Source organism: Arvicanthis niloticus, chromosome 21 (assembly GCF_011762505.2).
Source record: "Arvicanthis niloticus isolate mArvNil1 chromosome 21, mArvNil1.pat.X, whole genome shotgun sequence".
Taxonomy (NCBI): Eukaryota; Metazoa; Chordata; class Mammalia; order Rodentia; family Muridae; genus Arvicanthis; species Arvicanthis niloticus.
Window position 1 is genome coordinate 338,810 of NC_047678.1, and position 27,519 is coordinate 366,328.

The following is a 27,519-nucleotide window of genomic DNA, read 5'->3' on the forward strand; positions in this document are numbered from 1 at the left end:
GCAGGCGCGCTACGCTCTGACGCACCGAAGATGGCGGCGCCCGGCCGGCTCCTCCCCGCGTGACTGCGCCGGGGGTCTCTAGGTTCCTTCGGCATGTTCCTTCTCCGAGACCGTGGCCGCTGGGCCACAGCGTCCGTCGTCAGACGGCTGCCTCTGCGCCGCCTCTGCAGCGACAGTGCGGCAGCCTGCAGCCCGCACTTCGACGTGGTGGTTATCGGAGGAGGGCACGCGGGGACGGAGGCGGCCGCCGCAGCTGCCCGCTGTGGCTCGCGGACTCTGCTCCTCACACACCGCGTGGACACGATCGGTGAGGATGAGCGGGCAGGGTTGCGGTGGCCGAGAGTGGTGGGGGCCTGGGGAGAGACTGAGAGCGCCGCTGGGCTGACCTTCCCCGTATGCTCACCCCAGAGAAAGCCTGGATTAAGGTTTTCACACCGTCTGCCCAAGCGACCGACCTGGTGTGTTCCCCGAGAGCTTGTTAAAGCCCGTGAGCAAGGGCGCTGCTTCCCGACTTCTGCATTTCCGTTGGGTGTTTTGTGCTAAGACCTGCAGATGCTTACGCACCTGGTTTTCTTTATCTATTCGTCACTTAGTCAACATTAGCTTGATCACCTTTCTCGGCTCTGGCGAGTAGTATTTCATTAAACATAGGAGTACACTTGTTACTTCACGCAGGAAAAGATACGTATACACAGTAGTGCAAAACCTATGTTCCATCAACGCTGCGGGTTATGTTTGAAAGCATTTCAGAGGCCTGCTAATGATTTTCATGAATGAGTTTAATGAGAACAGTCCTGATTTGAAACGAAATGATTAGGACAGTTATCGCTGTTTGGTTTTTTGAGATTTGGGGGGCGGTGGGGTGGGTGGGATGTCCCAGTTCTTGGCTGGTCTGGAAATTTCTGTGTAGACCAAGTCGGCCTGGAAGTCACAGTGATCCTGTGTGCCGCCTGAGTACTGGGATTAGAGGTGTACCTCATCCTGCCTGACCAAACTGAGTAAGGAATTTGGTACAGTATCAAGTATGCCTTGGCTTCAAGGAAGAAAGGTAACTTTGACTTAGAAGGTTGAGTCCATAGGAATGCAGAGAACAGGAAGAAGGAGTCAACATTTTCTGCTAATTCCTTCTCTCTTTGAAGTTAGAGGAGAGTGTTTGGGGGTTTTGTTTGTTTGTTTTGGTTTTTGGGTTTGTGTGTGTGTGTGTGTCTGATTAGTCTGATTACCTTTACGAACACTCTTAAATAATATGTACACGGTGCTCGTTAATTTACGACGACGGTGTCCATTCTCGTTAGGTCAGATGTCCTGTAATCCTTCCTTTGGTGGCATCGGAAAGGGGCATTTGATGCGAGAAGTGGATGCCTTGGATGGCCTGTGTTCTCGGATCTGTGACCAGTCTGGTATACATTACAAAGTACTAAACCGGCGTAAGGGCCCTGCTGTGTGGGGACTGAGAGCGCAAATCGATCGGAAACTTTATAAACAGAACATGCAGGTGAGCACAAGTGAGGCTAGGGTGAGCACCGGTGAGACCAGGAGGGACTGTAGGCTTCTCCAACTGCTCTTTCAACTGGCATTCTCTCTGGACAGAAAGAAATCCTGAGTACACCCCTGCTCACTGTTCAGGAGGGAGCTGTGGAAGATCTAGTTCTTGCAGAACCAGAGCCTGGATACGCTGGGAAGTCCAGGGTCAGAGGTGTTGTTTTGGGTATGTACTGGCTAGTAATGCTAATACCAGCATATCAAACTCTGTAAGAAACTTACTTTAGAGAAGAGCATGCACATGCTTTTGCTATTCCAGGAAAGACTGGTTTTTAATGCTGAATAAGAAAGTTATGTAAATAATCCTATATCTTCATTTTGGCCATCATGAATCTCAGTCAGATTCTAGGTTCATTAATTCTATTTTAGTGTAAAACTCAAGAGCATATTTGTATCTTTTATCAAGCTTCTTCTGTCCTAAATTTGTTTCTATATTTGTTCATTTTCTGTGTGTAGCACACTCCTCTAACATGGAGATTAGAGGGTGACTTTCAAGAGACGGTTCCCTGCTCTCAACACATAGGTAGGACAGATGTGATTCAGGCCATGAGGTTTGGCAGGAAGCACCTTTATCCACTGAGCCATCTCAACCGTGCTCCCCACACCAATGCACGCTTTAAATATATCCTCCCCTAACCCCCCCATGTATCCTGGGCTGGCCTCAAACTCACAGTATACCCAAGAGTGACTTTCAGCTTCAGATGCACCTGCCTCTACCTCCTAAGTGCTGGGATTATAGACAAGTGCCATGATGTCTAATTTATATAGTACTAGGGATCAAACCCAGGGCTTACATGTTAGGCAAACTAAACTACATCACCCACCCCTACTTTCCTGTCTTATTTAAGGTTACTGTTGCTGTGATGAAGCACCATGACACAGGCAGGCTGGGGAGGAAAGGGTTGACTTGCCATAGCATCCTGAATCACAGTCCACTGGGGGAAGCCAAAACAGGAATTCAAACTGTGCAAGAACCTAAAAGCAGGAGCTGATGCAGAGACCACAAAGGAGTGCTGCTTACTGTCTTGTTCAGCTTACTTTCTTATAGAACCCAGGACCACCAGCTCAGGCATGGCCCCAACTACAATAGGCTGGGCCCTCCCACATTAATAACTAATTAAGAAATTGTTCTATAGGGTTGCCTACAGCTTAATCATATGGAGGCAGTTTCCGAATTGTGATTTTTGTCTCTCAGAATACTCTAGCCAGTGTTAGGTTGATATAAAATTAGCCAGCACAGTTTCTCAGCCTCAGTCTTTCTGGTTCTCTAATTTCTGACCCTTTGCATGAAGGAACTAGTTCAATCTTACTAGTTTCTTCTCTTCTCTCTATCAGTTAACCATTCTTCCAGCTACTATTAAAATTCCTTTAAGTTTCTGACAATTTCAAAAGAGAAGAACTCATGTCAGGTTTAGCTGAAATTCTAAAGTCAGTTAATTTTTGAATGAACGCTGACCAAGTGCAGCATGCCTGTGTGATTTTTAGGACCATCATGTTTTCCCTGCTGCACTTCTTAGATTCTTGGGATTCATAACACAGAGTCCTCTGGAGTGTTTTTGCGTATTTAGGTATGTGCACATGTGTGTAGTGGCTATAGGTCAGCATTAGGTGTCTTCCACACTTGTTTATTTTTTTGCTTATTTATTTATTTGTTTGTTTGTTTGTTTTGGTTTTTCGAGACAGGGTTTCTCTGTGTAGCCCTGGCTGTCCTGGAGCTCACTCTTGTAGACCAGGCTAGCCTCGAACTCAGAAATCTGCCTGCCTCTGCCTCCCAAGTTCTGGGATTAAAGGCGTGCGCCACCACCGCCCGGCCTGCTTATTTATTTTTACACTACTGGGTGACATGTCTGGCGCACTCAAGGAAGTCAGAGAACAGCGTGTAGGAGACATTTCTCTCCTTCCACCTTGTGAGTTCTAGGGACCAAGCTCAGGTCACCAGACTTCATAGCAAGTTTCTTTTTGTCTGATGAGCCATCTCACCAAGCTCCAGAGTTGCTTAGTTTTGGAACCAGTGTCTCTCACTGATCCTGGAGCTCACTGATTCAGCCAGCTAGTCTGCTTCATCTTTCCAATGAGCACTAAGACCTACATGTAGGTTTTTTGTTCATTTGAAATTTTTTGTCTTGAGTGCTAAATAAAGAGAAGTTAAGCTACAGGTACAAGCTTTTATTCATACATTGGATGCTTTTAGAGATGTAATGGTATCAACTATAGTTGATAATATAATGTTGTACCCTGAGATTTTTCTAAGGATTATGGGACTCATTATACAAGGTGGACCTGTAACACCATGATATACATCATAAATACATAGTTTTTTGTTTGTTAATACTTTAATAAATAATTTATATTGAAAATTATATTTTATTGCTGAGCAGTGGTGGTGCAAACCTTTAATCTCAGTGTTCAGGAGGCAGAGGCAGGTGGATCTTTGTGAGTTCCAGAATAGCCAGACCTACATAGAGAGGTCCTATTTCAAAAAAAAAAAAGTGGGGGCTGGAAAGATGGCTGAGAGTTTAAGAGCACTGACTGCTCTTCCAGAGGTCCTGAGTTCAATTCCCAGCAACCACATGGTGGTTTATAACAATCTTTAATGAGATCTGGTACCCTTCTCTGGCCTTCAGGCATACATTCAGGAGACGATGTATACATAATAAATAAATAAAATATTAAAAAAAAATACACATGCATACATACATACAAACACACATATTGATGAAAAATAAATTTGTTCATACTTTAATAAAGTTTTTAAAAATAACTACAAAACGTTTTCAAATTTCTAGAGACAGGAAGGTTTTTTTTGCAGGTGTGGAGAGTTTTGGATGTTCCGTTTCATTTAGACAGGATTTCTCTGTATAGCCCTGGCTGTTCTAGAACTCACTCTGTAGACCAGGCTGGCCTCAAACTCTCAGATATTCACCTGCCTCTGCCTCCTGGGACTGAAGAACTGGGACTAAAGGTGTGCACCACCACTGCCTGGCTCTGGGATTCTGATATAAAGTACTTACGTTATATTTTGTTTTGTAGTAACAATGAGAAAAATATTTTACTGGTTTTTTGTTTCTTAATCATTTAGCAGATGGAAGTACAATTTATGCAGAGAGTGTAATTCTGACTACTGGGACATTTCTGAGAGGCATGATCATAATTGGATTGGAGATGCATCCTGCAGGACGTTTGGGGGATCAGCCCTCCATAGGGTTGGCTCAGACTCTGGAGAAGTTGGGGTTTATGGTAGGAAGACTGAAGACTGGAACTCCACCCCGACTTGCCAAAGAGTCTGTTAATTTTGACATTCTAAACAAGCACACACCAGATAATCCATCCATACCATTCAGCTTTCTCAGTGACAGTGTGTGGATCAAGGTAAGACAGTTACAAAAATCTAGTTTGATGGCTGACGCTAGCTTTTCTCGGCAAGACGTATTCTAACTGTCTGTCTTTCTTTCTCCTTTTGCTCTCCTTTTAAACTTTTGCTTTATTTTTTTTTTTTATGTATATGTTAGTTAATTTGGCAATTGGGTCTTCTCCTATACATTCTTAATTTCATTGCTTCTATATAACTTACTTTGTCTACTGCCTTAGTTACTTTTCTATTGCTAAGATAAGACACTGTGACCAAGGCAACTTACAGAAGAAAGAATTTGTTGGGAGCTTACAGGTCCAAAGGGTGAGTCCCTGACTGCCATGGTAGAGGGCATGGCAGCAGGCATGGCACTGGAGTGATATGTTAGAGCTTAAATCATGATCCAGCAAACCTGAGGAGGAAGGGAGAGGGGGAGAGAGAGAGAGAGAGAGAGCGAGCGCGCGCTAATTGGGAATGTCTGTAGTCCTTTGAAACCTCAAAGCCTATCCTCAGTGACACACCCCTCCAACAAGGCTGTATCCTCCTATCCTACTAGGGACCAAGTGCTCAAATACAAGAGCCTAGAGCAGCTGTTACTCATTTAAACTACCACATACAAAGCCTTTCTGAAACAATTTCAGATTTACAAAGTAGAAAAACAGACTGGGAGTGGGGTGATATGTAGCTCAGCAGGTAGCACTTGCTGCCAAACCTGAAGACTTGGATTCAGTCCCTGGGACCCACATGGTCGAACTCCCAAGAGTTGTTCTCTCCCTCCACATACATGCTGTGGCATGCATGTGTGCACACATATACACATATAAGCCCTTGTACAAAAACATAATAAATAAAAACCTGCAAGGTTATTATAACAAAATTCTTTTTAATTGAAAAAAAAATTAAGATACTATTTTTATTTTATGTGTACCAGTTTTTTCTGAATATATGTTTGAAAGTCATATATTGTGAGTATTTACTACCTCCTTATAAAGTGTGTATATAAGTGGATATTTATTGCCTAGTACAGTAAAATGCCCATTTCTCTTTATGGAACATTTGATAGTAAGTTGCAGAGATTGTGAGCCTTCTCTAAATAATTCAGTCTGAACCTTAACACAGAAGTCCTGTAATATAAATGCAATGCGTTGTTGAAATTTGAGGACTGTCATACTGATCCAGTGTTGATATCTAATAGGTAGTCCCTAGCCAGAGTCTACTGATTTCCCAGTGTCATACAAAGTCGTCATCACCACACACACACACACACACACACACACACACACGTCTACTTCTGTATTTGCATTGTTATCAAATTTATTTATTTCTGTGTTTGTTTGCATGTGATGCACACTTATGAAAGTCAAACAACAACTTTCAGGAATCAGTTCTGTCCTACCACGTGGGTCCTAGAGACTGTAGTCAGGTTTTCAGGCTTGGCAGCAGCTGCTCTCACCTGCTGATTTTTCTAGATGGCTCATACTTTTTGAATTATATTTTTGGTTTTTGGGTTTAGGAGGAGGGTTATATTGGTTATTGAACTTTTCACATATGAGAGGAGTACTCTGTCACTGAGATGCACTCCCTGTCCCCATCTGTCCTTTAAATGGAAAAAGTAGGTACAGTGTATGGTTAGAATTAAGGATTAAGGGCCTGGAGATATGTTTCAATAGTTAAGAGCACTGTCGGCTCTTCATCAGACCCTAGTTCAATTCCCAGCACCCACATGATGGCCTACAACTGTCTGTCACTCCAGTCCCAGGGGATCCTACTCCCTCTACAGGCACTGCATGCATGTTGCACACAGATATACATTCAGGCAAAACCTAATACACTCAAAAAATCTGAATTAAGTATTAGTAATTGAAGTCCCAAATTTTCCTGATGTGAGTAGTTCTAAATATTTTATTAATTTGAACAAGTCATTTTTATCAGTGTGTGTGTGTGTGTGTGTGTGTGTGTTTGCGTGTGCACATGCGCATGTGTGTACACAAGCACTGTGGTGTGTAGTAGAAATGAGAACAGCCTGTGAGACTCCATTCTCCTACGTGTGGGTCCCTGGAGTTGAAGTCGGGCATCAGGCTCGGCTGTGAGTCTTTTCCAGGTGAGCCATCCTGCCTGCTGTCTCAATCTAGGATCCTTGCTTTCTTAGCCTGTGTACTTTTAACTTTTTTGATGACAGGGTCTTGTTGTATATGCCATCCAGTCTTCCTGCCTGTTTCCCATGTGCTTTAAGGTTTTTATTTTAATTTGTTAGTTTTGGTGTTTAGGAATATAGCTTACTTGGGAGAGTGCTAAGCCCTGGTGTGTTCCCAGTACCACATGAACCTGGCATGACGTCATATATCTATCTATAACCCTAACCCTTGAAAGGCGGAAAACAGGATCAGAGGTTACCCTCAGCTACATAGTAAGTTTGAGATCAGTCTGGGCTACATGAGACCCTGTAATTTTTTAAATTTAAAGCAGGCACACACTTAAACCTAGCACTCAGGAAGCTAAGACGGGAAGATTTGTGAGTTTGAGGGCAGCCTCTGCTACTTTGTGAGATCCTGTCTCAAACATTTTATTTCACAAATTTGGGAGCTAGAATGAGTTAACTTTTAGATACAATTGTGTCATTCTTTCTCCCTCTCCTTAATTAAAGGGTTTGTTAGTTTGTTTAATTTTTTTGTATATGCATGGGAGCAAAGGTGCCTGTGCATACTAAAGGCATCAGATAGTCCTGGAGTGAGAGTTATATGTGATTGTAAGTCAGCTAATGTCTGTGCTGAGAACTGAGCCCTCTGCAAAAGCAGGACTACATGCTTTTTACTGCTGAGCCATCTCTTTTCTCTCTCTCTCTCTCTCTCTCCCTCTCCCTCTCCCTCCCTCCCTCCCTCCCTCCCTCTCTCTCTCTCTCTTTCTCTCTCTCTTTCTTTCTTTCTTTCTCTCTGTGTCTGTCTGTCTCTCTCTAAAGATAGGATCTCAACAGTGTAGCTGAACCAAGACTTTCTGGAACTCATGGTTGACCCTTCCTAGTGCGGGGCTTAGGGTGTGAGCCACCATGTCTGCCTTGTTTCATTCCTCTTAGATCTATAGTTTTGGTTTTTAGGTAGATTGTCACTATATAGCCCTGACTGGCCTCAAACTGTAGACCAGGGTGGCCTTGAGTTCTTAAAGATCCTCCTGTGTCTGCTCTAGTACAGGATTGAACCTGTGTCTGCTCTAGTACAGGATTGAAGGTACGGCCACTATACCTGGCTGCTTTACACTCTTAAAAACTTGTGTTTACTTGTGTGGGTGTCGTGTGCTGTGACACTCAGGTGCAAGTCAGAGGACAACTTGAGGGAGGCAAGGTGGTTCTGTCAGGCAGGTTTCAGGGGTCAAACCCAGGTGATGAGGCTAAGTGACAAGTATCTTTATCCCCTGAGCCATTGATTGGTTTATTGATTGATTGATTGATTGAGGTGGAGTCTATGTAGCCCTGACCTAGAACTTATTCTGTAGACAAGTTGGCTTCAAGATCTGATTGCCTCTGTCCCCCAAGTGCTGGGATTAAAGGCATGCATCACCATCTCCTGGCTACTGAGTCATTTTGCTGCCTCCGTTTTATTCCTTTTTGGTGATTTTTGAGACATTTATAGATATCAGATCATTTCATTTATATTTTTTACATGTCTTTAACAAAAAAAAAAGCTCACAGTATTATCACAACCAAACTTTGTTTAGTATTGGGTTTTCTTGAGATAGGGCCTTCCTGTGTGACTTTAGTGAGGCCTCCTGCCTCCCCTTCCCAAGTGCTGGGATTCGCGACGTGAAGCCCTCCTAAAACATCAAGAAAATTGTGTGTGTGTGTGTGTGTGTGTGTGTGTGTGTGTGTGTGTGTGTTTCAAGAGAAGGTTGGTTTTTTGTTTTTGTTTTTTTTTTTTCTTTTTCTTTTTTTCTTTCTTTTTTTTTCTTTTTGGTCTTTCGAGACAAGATTTCTCTGTGTATCCCTGGCTGTCCTGGAACTCACTCTGTAGACCAGGCTGGCCTCGAACTAAGAAATCTGCCTGCCTCTGCCTCCCAAGTGCTGGGATTAAAGGCGTGCGCCACCACCATAAAGCTGGATTTATGATTCTTTAATGGATGGTTCAATCTTTTGGCTTAAAAATGTTAAGAAGTAGTATATTTCAATTAAGGTAGGCCACCACCACCTGCCTACAACATAATTTCATGTCATCTGATGCTCAGTTTTTCCCTAATTTCCTCAAACATAATTTTGTATGTATGTGTGTTTTCTCACCCCTTGATTTCTCTCTCTCCCACTCCCTCACCTCTGTGGCCTGTGACTTCCTGTAAAGACCACACGCTCATGGTGGACAACTGGTGGGAGTTGTCTTTTTCACTGTGGAAACTCAGGTTGACCCACACCGTCATCCCTTGGGTGTATTTCTTGCAGTTATACACATTCTACTAGAGGCTGGTTTATATCTGTTGTCCCTGTCCCCAGTATTTGTGTACAAAAGAAGTTAAGTCATCCCCCTTTCCCCCGCCCCCCGCCCCCAGAACTTTCCATATCCTAGATTTGTCAGATGAGTGCCTGTACCTTTTTTTTTTCCAGAAACTGATTAGATTTAGAAACTTCTTATGTTTAGGTTCACCTGTTGGGATATATGTTTATTCTTGGCAAGAACATTTAATTATGTACAGGCTTGATGTGTGTTAAAGGAAGTCAGCATTGTACAGGGTTTATTTGACTAGGAGGCACAACAGTAGGTAAAGGAGCAGTGGCTCACACGCAGTCACAGCAGTCAGGAGCTAGTGCAAGAGAACCAGAGCTTAAGGATAGCTTCTCTCCAAAGAGTTCGGGGCTAGTGAGGCTACTCCGGACCCTGTCTCAGACAGACATTCAGGTGAAGTCTGCAATGGCTCTGCTTGCTGTCTTCTAGCCGGAAGATCAAGTGCCATGCTACTTGACTCACACCAACCCCAGAGTGGATGACATTGTCCTTGAGAACCTTCACCTGAACAGCCATGTTAAGGAAACCACTAGAGGGCCCCGGTAAGCACAGAAGTGAGTGCTTGATTACGGAGGGAGGGAAACTTTTCTGTCATCAAATTCACTTTAAATCTCAATGTCTTGTTCTAGATACTGTCCCTCTATTGAGTCAAAGGTTTTACGTTTTCCAAACCGTGTGCATCAGGTTTGGTTGGAGCCTGAAGGACTGGACTCTGATCTCATCTACCCACAAGGGCTGTCTGTTACACTACCGGCTGAGTTACAGGAGAAAATGATAACGTGCATCAGAGGCTTGGAGAAAGCCAGAATGGTTCATCCAGGTAAAGAGGGTCCCAGGTGCTCCTCAGTGTAAGCAGTGAGGTGGTCTTGGCTACTCCCGCTGTTGCTTAACACTCCATAAAGTAGCCCAGCTGGACATGGGGGGAACATACATCTATAATCCTAGTACTTGGGAAGCTAAAACAGGAAGCTGTCTGCAAGTTTGAGGCAGTGTGTGGCTACATAGCAAGACCCTGTGTCAAAATATATAAGTTAGATGGAGCCCAGCATCTACACTTGTGATGTGGTCTGCTGTGCTTTGAATTCCCTCCTTGAGCCACATGCAGCTATTTTGACTTACTTTGTGCTTTTGTTCTTTGGTCAGGCTATGGTGTTCAGTATGATTATTTAGATCCCCGACAGATTGGTCCTTCTCTCGAGACACATTCAGTTCAGCGGCTTTTCTTTGCTGGACAGATAAATGGAACCACTGGCTATGAGGAAGCTGCTGCTCAGGTGAGATTTGGTTTGGTTTTGCTTAAGACTGTGTCTCTCTATGTAGTCTTGGCTATAACATTCACTATTCTATGTAAAATAGGCCCACTTGAAACTCAGAGATCTACCTGCCTCTGCCTCCCAGGTGCGAGGATTAATGGCATAAGCCACCATGCTCACCCAGTTCCAGGTAAGAGTTTATTCAGATGGTACTATAAACAAAAAGGCCATTTTATTAGTGTGCATTTCGTATTATCTGTTGTTTTAATTATACAGATCTTGGATACAACAGTATTTCAGGCTAAGTGGAAATAGTTGTTGCATATAGTATACTTGTTTGGTTTTGAAATAGGATCTTGCTATGTAGCCCAGACTCATCTTTTATTTTGTTTTTCAGAGAGGGACTCATGTAGCCCAGACTCAAACTTGCTATATAGCCAAGGCTGCCCTTGAAAATTCAGTCCCACCTTTACCTTCCTACTGCTGAGATCAAAAGCATGCACCACCACTCCCAACTGCTGATCTCTCTGCTTCACTTCCCTAGCTTGTGGGAGATGATTTTGAAAGAACTTTCAGCTAGTTTCTGAATTCCTAGATATGCTAGCATGTTGTGAAAATATGGAATTGCTTCTAAAGTGTAAAAAGGAACATTTAATTCTTTGACAATATCTGTAAATGATCATATTGTTATTACTATTCTGGCTTTCTGTGGTGTGTGTGTGTGTTTGTGCATGTTGAGGTCAGAGAGGTTAGATGCTTTTCTCAAATGTTTCTCATATTATTTTATGTGTATGGGTGTTATGTCCACGTGTTTGTCTGTGTACCACGTGTATGCCTGGTGCCTGTGGAGGCCAGAACATGGCCTTAGATCCCATGAAATTAGAGATACAGATGATTATGAGCCACCGTGTGAATCCTAGGGATCAAATCCAAGACCTCTGGAAGAGCAGCCAGTGCTCTTTCCTGCTTAGAGCTCTAGCTGCCACCTTCTTTTCTTTCTTTCTTTCTTTCTTTCTTTCTTTCTTTCTTTCTTTCTTTCTTTTTTTTTTTTTTTTTTTAATTTTAGTTATGTATGGAGTGGTGGTGTGAGCACATGACCAGAGGTGCCAGAAGAAGGGTGCCCTAAAATTGGGGTTATAGATGACTGAGCTGCCTAGCATGGGTGCAGCAAACCAAACCTGGGTCCTTGGCAAGAGCAGTATGCATGCTTAATCTCTTGAACTTTGAACTACCTTTCCAACCCATGTACCTTGTATTTGAAGACAGAATCTCTCACTGGAGCTCACCAGTTAAGCTACACTGACTAACCACTGAGTTTTCATCTGTCTCCACCTCCTCAGTGTGAGATTATAGGCTTGTACCTCTATGCTCAACTTCTCATGAGGGGATTTACGATCGAATTTAGGTCCTCATGCTTTTGAGGCAGCATCTTATGAAATCATTCTAACCTCCCATAATCTTTACCACTGTCTTTGTAGGTCACTGTTCCATTGCAATGAAGAGACACCATATATATATATAATTGGAGCTTGCTTACAGTTTCAGGGGCTTAGTCCATTGACATGGTTCTGGAGAAGGAGCTGAGATTTTTTTTCGGGGGGGGGGGGGGGTTTCGTGACAGGGTTTCTCTGTGTGTAGCCCTGGCTGTCCAGGCTGGCCTCGAACTCAGAAATCCACCTGCCTCTGCCTCCCAAGTGCTAGGATTAAAGGCGTGTGCCACCACTGTCCATTGGAGCTGAGATTTCTACATCTGTATTTATAGGCAGAAGGAAGAAGTAGAGACTGGGGTCTGTCTTGGGCTTTTGAAACTTCAAAGCCCCCAGTGATACAACTGCTCCAACAAGGCCACCCCTCTTAATCCTTCTCAAGGAGTTCCACTTTCAGATGACTAATCATTCAAATGTATGAGCCTCTGGGGATCCCACTACACAATGATAAATTATATCATTTGTTTGTACATGTAAAAAAGCGAGAGAGAGACTTCTCACAAGTGAGTTTGCAAAACGTAACACCTGTCCACCCCAGTCCACGAGGAAATGACTCATAGCATGCTAACATGTTTCAGTTTTGAGTGTAGGTCACATTTACCTCTCTTACATTTCTTACAAACCTGCTTTATTCCTACTCTATGTGTTTTGTTTTGTTTTGTTTCTTGCTTTTCGAGACAGGGTTTCTCTGTGTAGCCCTGGCTGTCCTGGAACTCACTCTGTAGACCAGGCTGGCCTTGAACTCAGAAATCCGCCTGGCTGCCTCCCAAGTGCTGGATTAAAGGCGTGCGCCACCACCGCCCAGCTTGTTATTGGTTTTTAAGACAGGATTTTCCTGTGTAGCCCTGGCTGTCCTAGAACTTGCTTTGTAGACCAGACTGGCTTAGAATTCAGAGATCCACTTGCGTCTGCCTCCTGAGCGCTGAGACTGAAGGCACGCACCACCACTGCCCAGCTCTTTCCCTGTGTGGGTTTTTCCTAGATAGCGTGCTGAGTAGAGTAGCTATTTCCAGTTCATAATGGCCTCTTAAACATTTCAGTCCTCTTCTAGGGAGTGATAGCTGGAATCAACGCCAGTCTAAGAGTCAGTCGAAAACCACCCTTTGTTGTGAGTCGCACAGAAGGCTATATAGGAGTCTTGATTGATGACCTCACCACCCTTGGCACCAGTGAACCATACCGAATGTTCACTAGCAGAGTAGAGTTCCGTTTGTCACTGCGCCCAGATAATGCTGACACCCGGCTCACATTCCGAGGTAACTTTTAATGAGTCTTGTATTTCACTGCTGGTGTTTATTGGTTTGTGTAGCTGTTTTGAGGCAGGATCTCTTACAGTGTAGCCTAAGATGACTTTGAATTCCTGTTCTTCTTGACCACACCTATCAAGTAGTAGGTGACTACTACATCCAGCCTTGGGAAGTGGGTGTTGGTGGGGAGCTATTGAGACAAGGTCTCCATGTGTAGCCTGGCCAGCCTTGAATTTGATGTGTGCAGTCTTCCCTGCCTTTCTCTAAGCACTACATAATAGGTATGTGCTGCCATGCCCTGTGCTCTGCTGTTCTTTAAAACCTCTTTCTCCCTCTTCTTTCCTAGCCCATAAGGAAGCTGGCTGTGTGTCCCCACAGCGATATGAAAGAGCTTTGTGGATGAAGTCATCTTTAGAAGAAGGTATTTCTGTGTTGAAATCCATTAAGTTTTCAAGCTCCAAGTGGAAACAGTTAATTCCACAAACTCCTATAAGTATCAATAGAAGCCTTCCTGTCAGGTACGATTTTCAATGTAGACTTTTCTTAGTCTTTACAGAAAAATGAGATATAGAGACAGCATGTATAAACCCCCATCTACACATTTTAAATGAATACAGCTTGCTCTTAGCTTTTCATCAACCTTTATATAATTCATCTACTATGTATATATATATATGTATGTGTGTGTGTGTGTGTGTGTGTGTGTGTGTGTGTGTGTATGTATGTGAGCCATGTATGACATTAATCTTGGCAGTTAGGAGGTGGGAATAGGGACCAGAAGTTTCAGGTCTGTCTCTGCTATAGCTGTATAACAAAGTGGGGTCTAAACTGAGCTCATAAGACCCTGTCTTGAAAAATATTAATAAATATATTTATGTTTGATTATAAAGAGTGTGTGAGAGTGTGTGTGTGCAGGCATTGCCTACATGTATATACATGTATCATATGCCTGCCTGGTGCCCAGGGAACCAGAAGAGGGTGTCAGATCCCATGGAACTAGAGTTACAGATGGTTTTGAGCTGTCCTGTGGGTACTGGGAAGCAAACCTAGATCCTCAGAAATAGCAGCCAGTGCCCTCAACCCCTGAGCCATCTCTCTAGGTCAATTCTTAATTTTTTTTGTATATATGTATAATTTCTTTGTGGTTCCCATTGAATTCTTTTGGTTTTCCTAAGATTTAGAGGCTTCAAGCCAAAAGAAATACAAGGACCTATTTTCTTTGCTAGGCTCGAAAATTAGAGTGGTCCCAGCTAATAATACATGCTCTACAGCAAGGAAAATTGTTTAATTTAAAAAACATGGTATTTTTTGTTTTGTCAGTGTTATATTTTATATAATTTTTTTTTTGAAGGATCATGTCACATTTGAGATTTTGTTTCCCTTGGTTTAGTTTTGTGGCCTCTGAGCCTAAAGGATACACTTAAAAAACACTTTTGTTCCAGGAACAAGGGAGAGGTGTGTGTGTGTGTGTGTGTGTGTGTGTGTGTCTGTCTGTCTGTCTGTCTGTCTGTCTGTCTGTCTGTCTGTCTATGTATGTATGTTTGCATGCATGCACACGAACACATGTGCCCACACCTTTTATAGTCTAAGCCAGCCTTATGTTTCCTCAATAGCTGAAGTAGCTTAGGATGAGCTTGTACCCCTGATCATCCTGCCCCAACTCCAGGTATTGGGACATAAAGTTCTGAGGACCTTGAGTAATATAAAATGTGTGTGTTTCACCATTAATTTTTTTTATCCCCATTTGGAAAGCAAACAGACAATGTGATGTAGATAGGAGAGGGAGCCAGCAGGGCACAGATCAGTAATCCTCTGGACGCTAGAGGGACACTGTGCATATCGTGATGGCGCTGATACTTCTCCCTCTTGTGAGTCCTGCTTTCTGGGATTGCTCTTATGATGTTATGTTGTTTTCAGTTTTTTTGTTGTGTCCTAATTAGTTTCATTTTGGGGGTGGGATGGCCCAGACTTGCTCCATGGCCAACAATTACTTTATGCTCTTGATCCTCTACCTACATCCTTTCATGGCAGAAGGGGCAAACAAGGCTCCTTTAAGGGCACCCATCTTTATGGCTGGCCTTGCCTCTTAATAATAGTACTCGGGTTATTAGTACCCAACATATAAATTTGGGGACACCAACATTCTTACTATTGCAGTCAGTGTTTTTGTTTACTGGCTCTATTAATCAGTTTTATGTTATAATGAAATACTCAAAGCTGCATATTTTATTTTTTAAAAAGAATGTTTATCTGGCTACCAGTTTAGAGAGTGAAACTTCCAAAGTTATGCAGCTTCCTCTCTTTGACTTCCGCTGAGGGTGTCATAGCCAGTCGCTTCGCAGCAGCAGGAGTACGTTTAAGTTTTTTTAAAAAACCCATATGGGACTAGAGAGCTATCTCTTCAGTTAAGAGCATGCGCTGCTCTTTAGAAACCATATAGAAAAATAGGACGCCAGAAATCTAGGTGTCAAGCTAGTTCTTCTCACAAGAGCTCACTAACGTGAGCACTGACTTCGTAAAGTAGCATAACCTCTTCTGAAGAACAGAGACAAGTGTGGGCCTCAGCAGTGGGATATTAGAGACCATACTTCCAGAGCATACATCTTTGAGGGACACAAAGTATATCTGAACCCTAGCACACAAAAGGATGTCTCCTTCATCGGACTCTAAAGAGGACAGTGGAAGGCAGCAGCTTCATAACACCATAATTATTACACATCAACAACACCACAGTTACGGTGATAAGGAGTCAGAATAAGTACGCTGCTGTTAGGAAGTTAAGTGCTCACGCTAGTGTTCTTGTGGATGGCTTTGCACTCCCAGTGCTCCTGCCTCTTCATCTCAACTGCTACGTCATAGGCATGCATTAGCAGGCACAGAGATTCAATTATTTATTCTTGGATGATCTTTGCAAATGATTTATTTATTATTTATTTTATTATTTTATTTTGAGACGTGTTCTCTCTATATAGCCCTGGCTGGGTATACAGACCAGGGTGGTCTTGAACTCACAGAGATCCTTCTACTTCTGCCTCTTAAGCTCTAGGACTAAAGGTATGTGCCACCACACCTGGCCAGGTGCTACTACATTTGCTCACTATACTTAGAAAAAACCTGAAAGTCCCTTTTAATCTAATGTTTAGTATATTCTAAGGAATTTTGTCCTGAGTTTGGTTTATAAGACATGGATCCTTTTGTTGATAAAACTGTTTACACTGGCAGTGCTCTGGATATTCTTAAGTATGAAGAAGTGGATATGGAGTTACTAGCCAGTGTGGTTCCCGAACCCTTGAAGAAGTATACTGCATGTAGAGAGCTCGCCAGAAGACTGAAAATAGAAGGTAAGTAGAGTGTCCTCCTTAGGTAGTGCTGTCCATTTTCATATGTGCAGATTATGAATGAGCAGGAGACCCATCCAGAGCAGTGTTTGCTGAGCAAGGTAACAGTGCCTGCGGATGATAGAGGCTTTGCATTTTCATAGGTTTGTCCTCCAATAGAAAGCTAAACAGTAAGGAGTGCAGAACAGGGTGATTATGGGAATGGTGGGAAAAGCTGTGTGCTGTTTATACAGAAAAAGCCTCCTCCTTGGGGAGCAGCCAGGGTGATGAGAATGCTGCATTCCATCCATCGCTGGACAGCAGCTAACTGGGCGTGCCTGTGTAGAGTGATGTGTGTTGCCTGCCATTCCTCGTGTCATTTTATAAAAGGGTAACAACAAAGAAAAACCTACCAGAAATTCTAGAAACATTTTCCTAAATGACCCAGTACAATTAAATTACATTTAGCTGGGCAGTGGTGGCGCACGCCTTTAATCCCAGCACTTGGGAGGCAGAGGCAGGCGGATTTCTGAGTTCGAGGCCAGTCTGGTCTACAGAGTGAGTTCCAGGACAGCCAGGGCTACACAGAAAAACCCTGTCTTGAAACCCCCCCCCCCCCCAAAAAAAAAAAATTACATTTAACTTAAATAATGCAGATGGAACTGGAAAGATGGTTCAGTGGTTAAAGCGTATGCTGCTTTTCCAGAGGATCAGGGTTCAGTTTCCAACAACCACATCAGGTGCTTCACAACCACCTGCAACTGCAGCTCTAGGGGATCCAAGCCCCCTGGCCTACACACACACACACACACACAGGATTCAAAATAGCTTGTGAAATCTTAAAACTCAAGTTACCCAGTACTACAAATGACAACATATAGGAAGGACTCAGATTTAACTTCACCATTATGATTTCTCTACTGAATACTTATATATTCGGGTGTAGCACTGGGAACATCTGCTAAGATGACAGATTTTAAACTTAGCGTGCAGCTTTACTTTTTGTTCAGTAAATATATTAGATTCCAGTTAGCATAGTCCAAAAGTGTTTATCATTAACCTGTTCATAGGAAGTAATTCAGCCATGGAGTCTGTTCCTTGCTCTTTAAAGGCTAGTGCTTGGGGTAATGGGGTGGGGGTGGGGGACAGCAATTGGGATTAAAAGTAAATAAATTAATGGGAAGAGGGGAAGAGGCTAGTGCTGGGCTGGAGAAATGGCTCAGTGGTTAAGAGCACCGACTGCTCTTCCAAAGGTCCTGCATTCAATTCCCAGCAACCACATGGTGACTCACAACCACCTATAATGGGATCTGACGCTCTCTTCTGGTGTATGAAAACAGCTACGCCGGGCAGTGGTGGAGCACGCCTTTAATCCAGCACTTGGGAGGCAGAGGCAGGTGGATTTCTGAGTTTGAGGCCAGCCTGGTCTACAGAGTGAGTTCCAGGACAGCCAGGGCTACAAAGAGAAACCCTGTCTCGAGAAAAAAAAAAAAAAAAAAAAAAAAAAAAAAAAAAAGCTACAGTATACTCATAAATAAATAAATCTTTTTTAAAAAAAAAGGTTCTAGCAACCACTTGAGATTTAGAAGAAACCACATGGGGTTAAAGTAGAATATATATATGGGTGATTTTCAAGTTGCTACTTGAATCTCCCCAACCTGACAAATTTCTTTAAATATTTTTTTTTTAATTTTATTTTTATGTACATTTATGTGATTGTGTCGGCCTGTGAGCGCACATGTATTCAGGTGCTCGTGGAGTGCAGAAAAGGGTATCTGACCCTCTAGAGTTAGAGGTACAGACTTCTGTTGTAAGCTGCCTGACATGGATGAAACACAAGAACAGCAAATGCTCGCTTTTTTTTCCTTTGTGTTTTTGAGACAGGGTTTCTCTGTGTAGCCCTGGCTGGCCTGGAACTTGCTCTGTAGACCAGGCTGGCCTCAAAGTTCAGCAAGAGTTCTTAACTACTCTCCAGTGGTTTTTGTGTTTGTATTTTGATGGTGGTAGTAGTGGTATATTTGTTTGTTTAAAAAAACAAAAAGCATGACCTTTAACTTTTAAACCCTTTTGCCTTCTACCTTCTAAGTGCTGGGATTGCAGGTGTATGTCACCATACCTGGTTTTGGGCAGTGATGGAATGTGATGATTAATATCAATTATCAACTTGACAGGATTTAGAGTACAAGGATTCAGGGCTGAAAACATGCCAGACAAGTCCTCTGCCAACTGAGCTACATGCCAGCCGGCCCCTAGACAGGGTTCCTGAGGGCAGAGCTCAGTGTTACATTTTATTATCTTTTCTATTTTGCAATTTCTATTTGAGAGATGAAATAAATATGCCCATGGCCAATGCAAGGTCTCAGCTACCCTATTAGTAACATAGTTACTCTCTCGTTGCTGTGACATGGTGCCAGAGAATCACCTGGAGCATTGGTCATTGGGATGAGTGGGTTTTAGCTCATGGCTTGAAGAGACAAAGTCCATCCTGGTGGGAAGGCATGGTGGTGAGAGCATTTTACTGTGGCCTGCTGAAAATGAGGCAGTTAGTCCTAGTTCATCCACAGGCAAGAGACAGAGATGCCAGTGCTCAGCTCCCTCTCTCCTTTTGTGAAGTCTGAGCCTGACGTGGGGGTGGTGCTACCTCTTCATTCCTTACTTAAACCATCTTGGAAACATCCTGACAGACAGACTCAAATTTCCACAATGCCTTTAAATCTTGTCAAATCAATAGTCAGTATTAACCATCAATTCCCATTATACCCTGAGGCCTATTTATGAATCATAAAATTGTGCCAGGTATGGTGAAGCATTCCCATGTAGTCCTACCACTTGGGAGGCTGGACTGTATGAAACTCAGTTTTAAAGAAAACAAAACTTTGCAGGGACATGCCGTTAATCCCAATACTTGGGAGACACAGGCAGGTGAGTTTGAGGGCAGCCTGGTCTATATACTGAGTTCAAGGACAGCCAGGGTTACTTAGACCCTGTCTTAAAAAACCTTAGCATTATAATTTGTTGTATTGATGCACTGCCTTATGCCTACTTAGAATGCCTTGTTCCGGGCAGATGTTAGCACTGTGGCCAGTCTTACCTACTGTTCTACTGTCAGGGCTTGTTTACAGCTTTAGAGACCCATGATGATCATGGCAGGAAGCAGACAGGAATGGCTCAGGAGCAGTAGCTGGAAGCTTTACATCCTGATCCCCAGGCAGCAGTCACAGAGAGAATCACTGGACCCGGCATGGGCTCAGGCAACATACTTTCTCCAACAAGGCCACACCTCCTAATCTTTTCCAAAGAGTTTTACTCACTGGGGACCAGCTATTCCAATATATGAGCCTGTGGAAGCCATTGTTGTTCAAGCCACCACATGGTCTAAAGTGTATGTCAGAGTATGTATGGGCTTGTGCTCATTCCATGGTACTTGTTTGGAAGTCAAAAGACCCGACTTACAGGAGTCAGTTCTCTCCTTCTACTGGAGATTCTGAGGAGTGAACTCAGGTCTTCGGGTGTGTGGCAGCAGTTCTGTACACTGAGTAGTTGTGCATACCCTACCCCCCCCCCCCCCCGAGATGGGTCTGATACAGTCCAGGCTGATCTGGAACTTGTTGTTTATAGGATTCTCCTGCACTTTCAGTTGCCACACTCAGCAAGAACCTATAGTGTGGTGCATGCTGGGTAATAGGTGTGTCATGACCCACACCTTTAATCCTAGCTCTTGGGAGGCCGGTGTGGGGGATCTCTCTGAGACCAACCTGGTTTACAGAGGGTTCCAGGATAGCTGGGGCTACATAGAAATTCTTTCTCAAAGAAAAGGGAGGAAAGGAGGAAGGGAAGAAAGGAGAAAAAAGAAGTTATCTTTTCTTGAACAAGATGGAAGAACTGCCTCAATTTAGATTTTTTTAAGGTTTTTTATTTTGTTTTGTTTTGTTTTTTACTTTTTGATTGTGTTGGAGGCGGTGGCACAGGGTCTGCCTAAGGGACTGAGATGAAGGGATTGGATCCCATGGAACTGGAGTTAATGGTGGCTGTGAGCCATCTGACATCTGGACTCAGTTCCTCTGAAAGAGTAGAGTGGACTCTTAAACCCTGAGTCTTCTCTCCAGCCCCTCAACTCTTATTTTAAGGTAGATTTTGCTGGGCCTGTTCTCATAGGCCTGTTGTCCCAGCTTGGGAAATTGAGGCAGGGGTGTAAAAGGTCTTCCTGTTCAACTCAGCCAGACAGTGCCTAAAAAAACATAAAAAGGGCTAGGACATAACTCAGTAGTAATGGTAGAGTGTCTTCCTGCCTAGCACTCACAAGGCCCTGAGTGTCCTGGGCTGCTTTATTACTAGTACCACCAAACAAGTTTGGTTTTTTTTTTTTTTTTTTTTTTTTTTAAAGTTTGGCTTTAATTTTAATTTTTTTTTTTTTTTTTTTTTTTTTTTTGGTTTTTTTTTTTTTTTTTTTTTTTTGGTTTTTCGAGACAGGGTTTCTCTGTGTAGCCCTGGCTGTCCTGGAACTCACTCTGTAGACCAGGCTGGCCTGGAACTCAGAAATCCGCCTGCCTCTGCCTCCCAAGTGCTGGGATTAAAGGCGTGCGCCACCACTGCCCAGCCATAACATTACTTCTTAATAAAAAACCTTATCTAAATTGCAAAAATTAGGTTTACCAACTGAGAAAGCCCATTTCTAAAAATTACTGCTTGGGGGCCGTGGTGACATAGCCTCTGGGGGCCTAGCTGAGTAGTAGAGCTACTTGTCTGTCATGTATAGGCCATGGGATCAATCCCTGGGGCCATCCTAAACTATACACGTGCACATACAGCTTCACATAAAAATAACTTGGAGAAACAGGACTTAATATTTAATGTTACAAATAAGATTTGCACGGACAAGAAAGTCAGAGTCAGCTGGGCATGGTGGCAGACTCATATAGTGAGTGTTACTGCTTTGCAGTGCAGTCTGGATAACAACCAGTAGTTTAAGGTCATCCTTGGTTGTATTTATCTGCATAACCTTCGGTTACCTTTTCCTCAAGAAGGAAAGGTCATCCTTGGGATGTTCAGGGTCATCCTCACTATGTGGCAAGTTTGAGGCTAGCCTGGGCTACATGAGATTCTGTTTCAAAACAAAACAGACCATCTGATACCTCACCTGCCTCAAAGTGTCCTGTTAAATGAGATGATGCATGCAGAAGCTATTTGTAAATAGTAAAGGGTTATACAAGTATAGGTTATTATGTGTATCAAAATATAATTCTAATTTTATTCACCAGCCACTTATGAGTCAGCATTGTTGTATCAACTACAAGAAATAAAGGAAGTTCAGCAAGATGAAGCTTTGCAGCTTCCACAAGATCTAGACTATCTAACAATCAGGGATGTGTCACTGTCCCAGGAAGTTCGAGAGAAGCTCCACTTGAGTCGCCCACAGACGGTAAGCAAACAAGCAATGGGAAGAAGCAAGTTGTAAGCCAAGCCAACAAGGGCTGGTACTGTACTTATAAAAAAAAGCTGATGTTGCCGGGCGGTGGTGGCACACGCCTTTAATCCCAGCACTTGGGAGGCAGAGGCAGGCGGATTTCTGAGTTCGAGGCCAGCCTGGTCTACAGAGTGAGTTCCAGGACAGCCAGAGCTACACAGAGAAACCCTGTCTCGAAAAACCAAAAAAAAAAAAAAAGCTGATGTTGCAGTTAAGAGCACTTGCAAAGGGCCTTGGGTTTGGTTCCCAACCACCCACATGGTGGTTCACAACCATTCATGGCTCTACTTCCAGGGAATTTGATCTCCCCTTCTGACCTCTGAGGCTATTGCATGTGCATGATGCAGGTACATACACGTGGGCAAAGCCTCATGCATAAAATAAAATAGTCCTAAAAAGGAAAAGAAATTTAGCCTCTTGTTTTCTTTCTGTAGGACAGATATTGATCTGTCTCTGTGAGAGATGAGAAAGCTGAGCTTAGTTGAAGTAACTGGACATGTGTATATATGTCATATTTTATGTGTGTGTGTGTGTGTAATATGACATAATCATTGTATATATATGACATAACCATTTTAGGTTAAACTAGAATACATTTCAGTGGTTTCAAATCATTCCCTGGATCCCTCTCAGGATTCCATATTTGTTTTGTAAGCATCTGGGAGAGCTAAAATTCTCCCGCCCCATGATTTAGTCTTAACTCTGTGTGTACTTCAAAGTGTTCTTTTCATTATTACCTAGTCGTTGGTATTGTGCAACCACTGAGGCAAAGCAGTTTAATGTAAGCATTCAATTTTGTTTTTTATATTTTAAAAAGGATATTCTTCTCTCCCCACACCCATAATTATTAAATTACAAGCTAGAGGTGGGACTTTGTGTTCCCCTCACCCACTCCTGGATGGGATCTTGTCTGGCTTGAGTTTGAGCAGGTCTTGTCTGTTGTTTTCTTTAAGTCGCCCTCTCTTAGCATCATCCATCCTCTCTTCCTCAAAGATCCCTGTGCTTTGAAGGGAAGAGTGTTGATACAGATGTCTCATTTATGGCTGAGCATTCCACAGTCACATAGTTTCCATTTGTTGGCAGTTGTGAATCTGTGTTAATTGCCATCTATACCATCTATACCACATATTTTCAAGAAAGGAGGGAGTGAGGGAGGAAGGGAAAGATTTTTTGTTTTATATGTATGAGTGTTATGCCTGCTCCACATGTGTGCCTGGTGCCTGTGGAGGTCAGAAGAGGGTATCAGGTTCAGATCCCCTGAAACTGGAGTTACGGTTGTGAGCCAGCCACCCCATGGATACTGGGAGTTGAACTCTGATCCTCTGAAACAGCAACAAGTGCTCCTAATCACTGAGCCATCTCTTCAGCTAAAAGATATTGTAACAGTATGGGAAGGGGGAGGAAGGGGATAAGAGTTTGTAGCCCAGACTGGCCTTAAGATCTTTCTGCCTCACCTTCAAAATACTAGGATTGCAGGTGTGTACCAAGACCTGGAAGTAGCTTGCTTTGTTGGGTATGGTTTCCCTTTATGACCAAGCTAGCTTCAAACTTGTAGTCCTTCTGACATGATGCCTCCTAAGTGCTGTGATTACATGCATGTCCAATTTTCTTACGATCTAGCCAGCAGTAGGAACACATGCCTTTAATCCCAGTACCTACATATAGTTAAGGAGACAGGTGGACTGGTTTGAGTTTTACCCTCATGTATGTAGAGGCAACATGCGCATGCCCAGTGCTTATAGAAAACAGAAAAAGAAGGCACACTGTAAATCCCCTGGAACTGGAGTTAACAGATGCTTGTGGGCTGCCATGTGGGTGCTAGGAACTGAACCTGCATCTTCTGCAAGAGAAGCAAGTGCTTTTAAGTACCAAGCTATCTCTCCAGCCCTTAGATAATTTTTAGGAGCTGGCTGTGATGGCATCTGCCTGTAGTCCTAACTTCTTACTTGGGAGACTGAAATGAAGGAGGATCTCTTTAGCCCAAGAGTTCAAAAGTTGCCTCGTCAGTGTAGTCTGACCCCCACTGAGAATCTAACTGATTTACAGCCTGTCCTATAAAGAGGTTGTGGGGAGAGGACATCTGATTTGACATCACTCATTTTGGTTCATTTGTCATCTTAATTCCTAGATTGGGGCTGCTAGTCGTATTCCTGGAGTGACACCAGCTGCCATCATCAATCTGCTCAGATTTGTGAGGAACACTCAGCAAAGACGGACAGCAGTGATGGAACACCAGACCAATCAGTACTTGTGATGCAAACAAACTGGAAGACAGAATTCTAACTTGCATTTCATAGAGGACTTAGAATGAGGGCTTAGGGCAATGGTTCTCAACCTTCCTAATACAGTACCTCATGTTGTGGTGAGCCCCAAACACAAAATTATTTCATTGCTACTTCATACTTTGGTACTGTTATGAATCATAATGTAAATATCTGATGTTCTATCTCTGTGGGGTTTCAACCCATGGGTTGGGAACCCCTGGCTTAGAGAGTATGAATGGGAATAAAAATGACACTGAAAACACTGTTGTTAGGTGACTTTACGTTTGTCCTTGGAGGACAGACAAAGTCAGTTGTGCTTTTTTATGTATCTGGGCAAAATAGTGAAAAGCAATGTATAATTCTCTCTGGGGCTCCTATTTTTATAGATCATATAGCATTCATCATAGTTAAGCAAAACTAAACCTGAAACAGTGTGGTGGATCAGACTTAGAATTCCCCATCACTTAAGAGGCTGAAGTGGGAGGACCAGGAGTCCAGTATTGACCTTACAGAGCCTGCGCTCCTCATCCTGCCTGCTTTTGTCAGGGACTCAGAAGAGCTCTCCCTTCTGTCTTTCTGGATACTGGTAAAAACATGGGCATGCTTTCCCTGACACTCAGGGCCTTTCCACTCGTTCTCTGAAGCCCCATTCCTGCCTACTTACTTTTAGCTAAATGGTATTCTTTCTGTCTTTTTCTTCTTTAGCTCCCTCTCCGTGGCAGCTGCAGAGATTGACAGTATGCCTGCCCTGTTGTTCTCTCAAACTCTAGTAAAATTGGACTTGAGCTTTAGAAACAAAGTACTCAGAAAGATGGCCAAGGGTTGGTTTGCTACATTTGCAGAGGACCTGAGTTCTCCCAGCTGATGTCTGTAACTTCAACTCAAAGGGTCTGATGCTCTCTTCTGGCCTCCAGTAGTAACAAGACCTCCTTTGTGCCCTCCCTCAAGTAAAATCTTTGAGGAGCTTGTTCTTTTCCAGTCCCAGGCTCTTCAGGAACTACCAGTTACTGTGTAGATGTTGTCAAGTTAAGAACACCACATACAACCAGTCCAGAAATGGCATCAAGAAACCCAGTTAGAACCCAGGCAGTGATGGTGTACACCTTTAATCCTGGTACTCAGGAGGCTGAGGCAGGTGGCTCTCCAAGGTGGAAGCAAAAGGAAAGAAGGAAGGCAGAAAAAAAGAGAAAGAGAGACAGTTTTAAAGATAAAAATCCCAGGGAAGCTGACTCCAAATGCCTGATGAGTGTGTTATTTTGTCAAGTACAAGGGTGCTGAGCCCATCAAGTCCTTTTTAAAACACTAAGGAGACTAACTCAGACGCCTAAAGAAAGCACTGCAGTCCAGGAGTATATATGATGAGGGTCTCAAGCCCCAGTGAAAGCCTATCTCCAAGTATGAAGACAAATGGATTCATGGGACAACACGTCGCTCATGCTGTGTGGAGGTCACTAGTGTCCTATGGTGGTTCTACAGGTAGACTTAAAAGTGGGGAAATTTTTGAAAAATGAATTTGTAGATTTGCTATTCGTATATGAGGTTAATTTAATGTGCTATATTCAAGGTACACTGAACCACAGGCTTATTAACCTAGCCGTCTGTCTTGTTACGGTAGCTTAGGAAGCAGTGAGACAGCCTTAAGTTTGGATGAAAAGTGAAGACTGTACAAAACCACCCAGATTCACTCAGCTAATTTTTTTTTTTAATCTTGAGAACAGTCTTCTGCCAGTGTTCTATTTTACATCATGTACATGTAATCAGGGGAGGAGGTAAAGAAATGGCTCAGCAATTAAGAGCAGCAGCTGCTTTTTCAGAGGATGGGATGAGTTTCAGCACTACGATACAGTCTGTGACTCCAGTTCCAGGGACATCCAATGCACAGACAGACATGCAGGCAGGCAAAACATGCGTACACATAATTTTTTTTATTATTCTTTAATCTTTTATTACAGCCAGACTTTATACTCCTCCTGGTCCATCTTCCAACTCTTCCGCATCCCACGCCCCCAGCACCCTGTCTCCCAAGAGGATGTCCCCACCACGTGACCGCACCCCACCAGGCCTCCCCACTCCCTGGAGCCCCAAGTCTCTTGTTTAATGCTAGTACTTGAAAGGGGAGGCAGGAAGATCAGTTCAGTCACCTTAAGTTTGAGGCTAGCTGGGACTCCATGAGCCTGCCTCAAGTAGGTGGTTGGCTGTTATCTGTAGCCCCCGCAGTTTCTAATTTTGGAATTAATTTGTTGGTTAAACACTAACTTAGAGCCGGGCAGTGGTGGCACATGCCTTTAATCCCAGCACTTGGGAGGCAGAGGCAGGTGGATTTCTGAGTTCCAGGCCAGCCTGGTCTACAGAGAAACACTGTCTCGAAAAACCAGAAAAAAAAAAAAAAACTGACTTAGAACATTTAAATCTTAGATTTTAGTGCTTTTGAAATTTTCAGTAGTCAGTTTTAAGCATTAATGAAAGTACTATATAAAGCAAACAAATTTATTTTGTAAAGTTGTTAAGGGATAGATGTTAAAAATGGTCATACAATAAAAATGTTTGTGGATGCAACTGACCTGGCCATGATTTAACATTAAAGCAATCCATCCATAGTAATTGATGAATTGTGTTTGGTAATGCTGTATCCTCCTTCCTTTTCTGGTACATGGGCAGTATGTAGTCCGAGGCCTGCATTGGGGTAACCAGTGTGGCTAGCCTTTATGGGTAGACTAGGGGATGAATATAGCCAAGTGGGCCAGATGATCCTGCTTTTCTTTTTAATGTCTGCCAGCCCATTAGCCTGCCTAGGGAGAGGCCCCCATGTCTGCTTAGGGTTCAACTAGAGTGTTTTCAAGGATTTCAGTCACTTTGGCCTTAGACCATAAGGTCTGGTTATGGGGGAGGCAACCAAATATTTTGATATGTATAGTTTCAGATTGTCATTTGGACATAGTTCAATTTTAATAGGTGTGTTCCATCTAATTTTAGTCTTTACAGATCAGGTCTGAATTATGGATTATGTCTTTTTTTTTTGCAGTTGCTGAGGATCTTTTAATACTCTTTTAAAGATCTATTTTTATGTACATTGGTGTACCTGTATGCATGTCCGTATGAGGGTGCCATATCCTTG

At 43.1% G+C, this 27,519-nt stretch overlaps 1 protein-coding gene across 1 annotated transcript; it reads left to right on the top strand.

Annotated features, from left to right (window-relative positions):
• Mto1 (mitochondrial tRNA translation optimization 1) lies at positions 1-27,005 on the top strand. The gene is made up of 12 exons (XM_034483822.2): positions 1-307; positions 1,296-1,495; positions 1,591-1,708; positions 4,622-4,911; positions 9,802-9,914; positions 10,002-10,192; positions 10,516-10,646; positions 13,164-13,368; positions 13,706-13,877; positions 16,582-16,700; positions 21,935-22,095; positions 24,269-27,005. The coding sequence occupies exons 1-12, from the start codon at positions 94-96 to the stop codon at positions 24,392-24,394; spliced, it is 2,040 nt and encodes a 679-aa protein (XP_034339713.1). The 5' UTR covers positions 1-93; the 3' UTR covers positions 24,395-27,005.
• The last annotated feature ends 514 nt before the right edge of the window (positions 27,006-27,519 follow it).

What these genes read in the sequence shown, in the direction of transcription:
- Mto1 (XM_034483822.2), top strand. Translation starts at nt 94, where the DNA reads ATGTTCCTTCTCCGAGACCGTGGCCGCTGGGCCACAGCGTCCGTCGTC. An exon ending in GAAACCACTAGAGGGCCCCG is followed by an intron (nt 9,915 to 10,001) that starts GTAAGCACAGAA and finishes GTCTTGTTCTAG; the next exon opens with ATACTGTCCCTCTATTGAGT. An exon ending in AATAGAAGCCTTCCTGTCAG is followed by an intron (nt 13,878 to 16,581) that starts GTACGATTTTCA and finishes TTACACTGGCAG; the next exon opens with TGCTCTGGATATTCTTAAGT.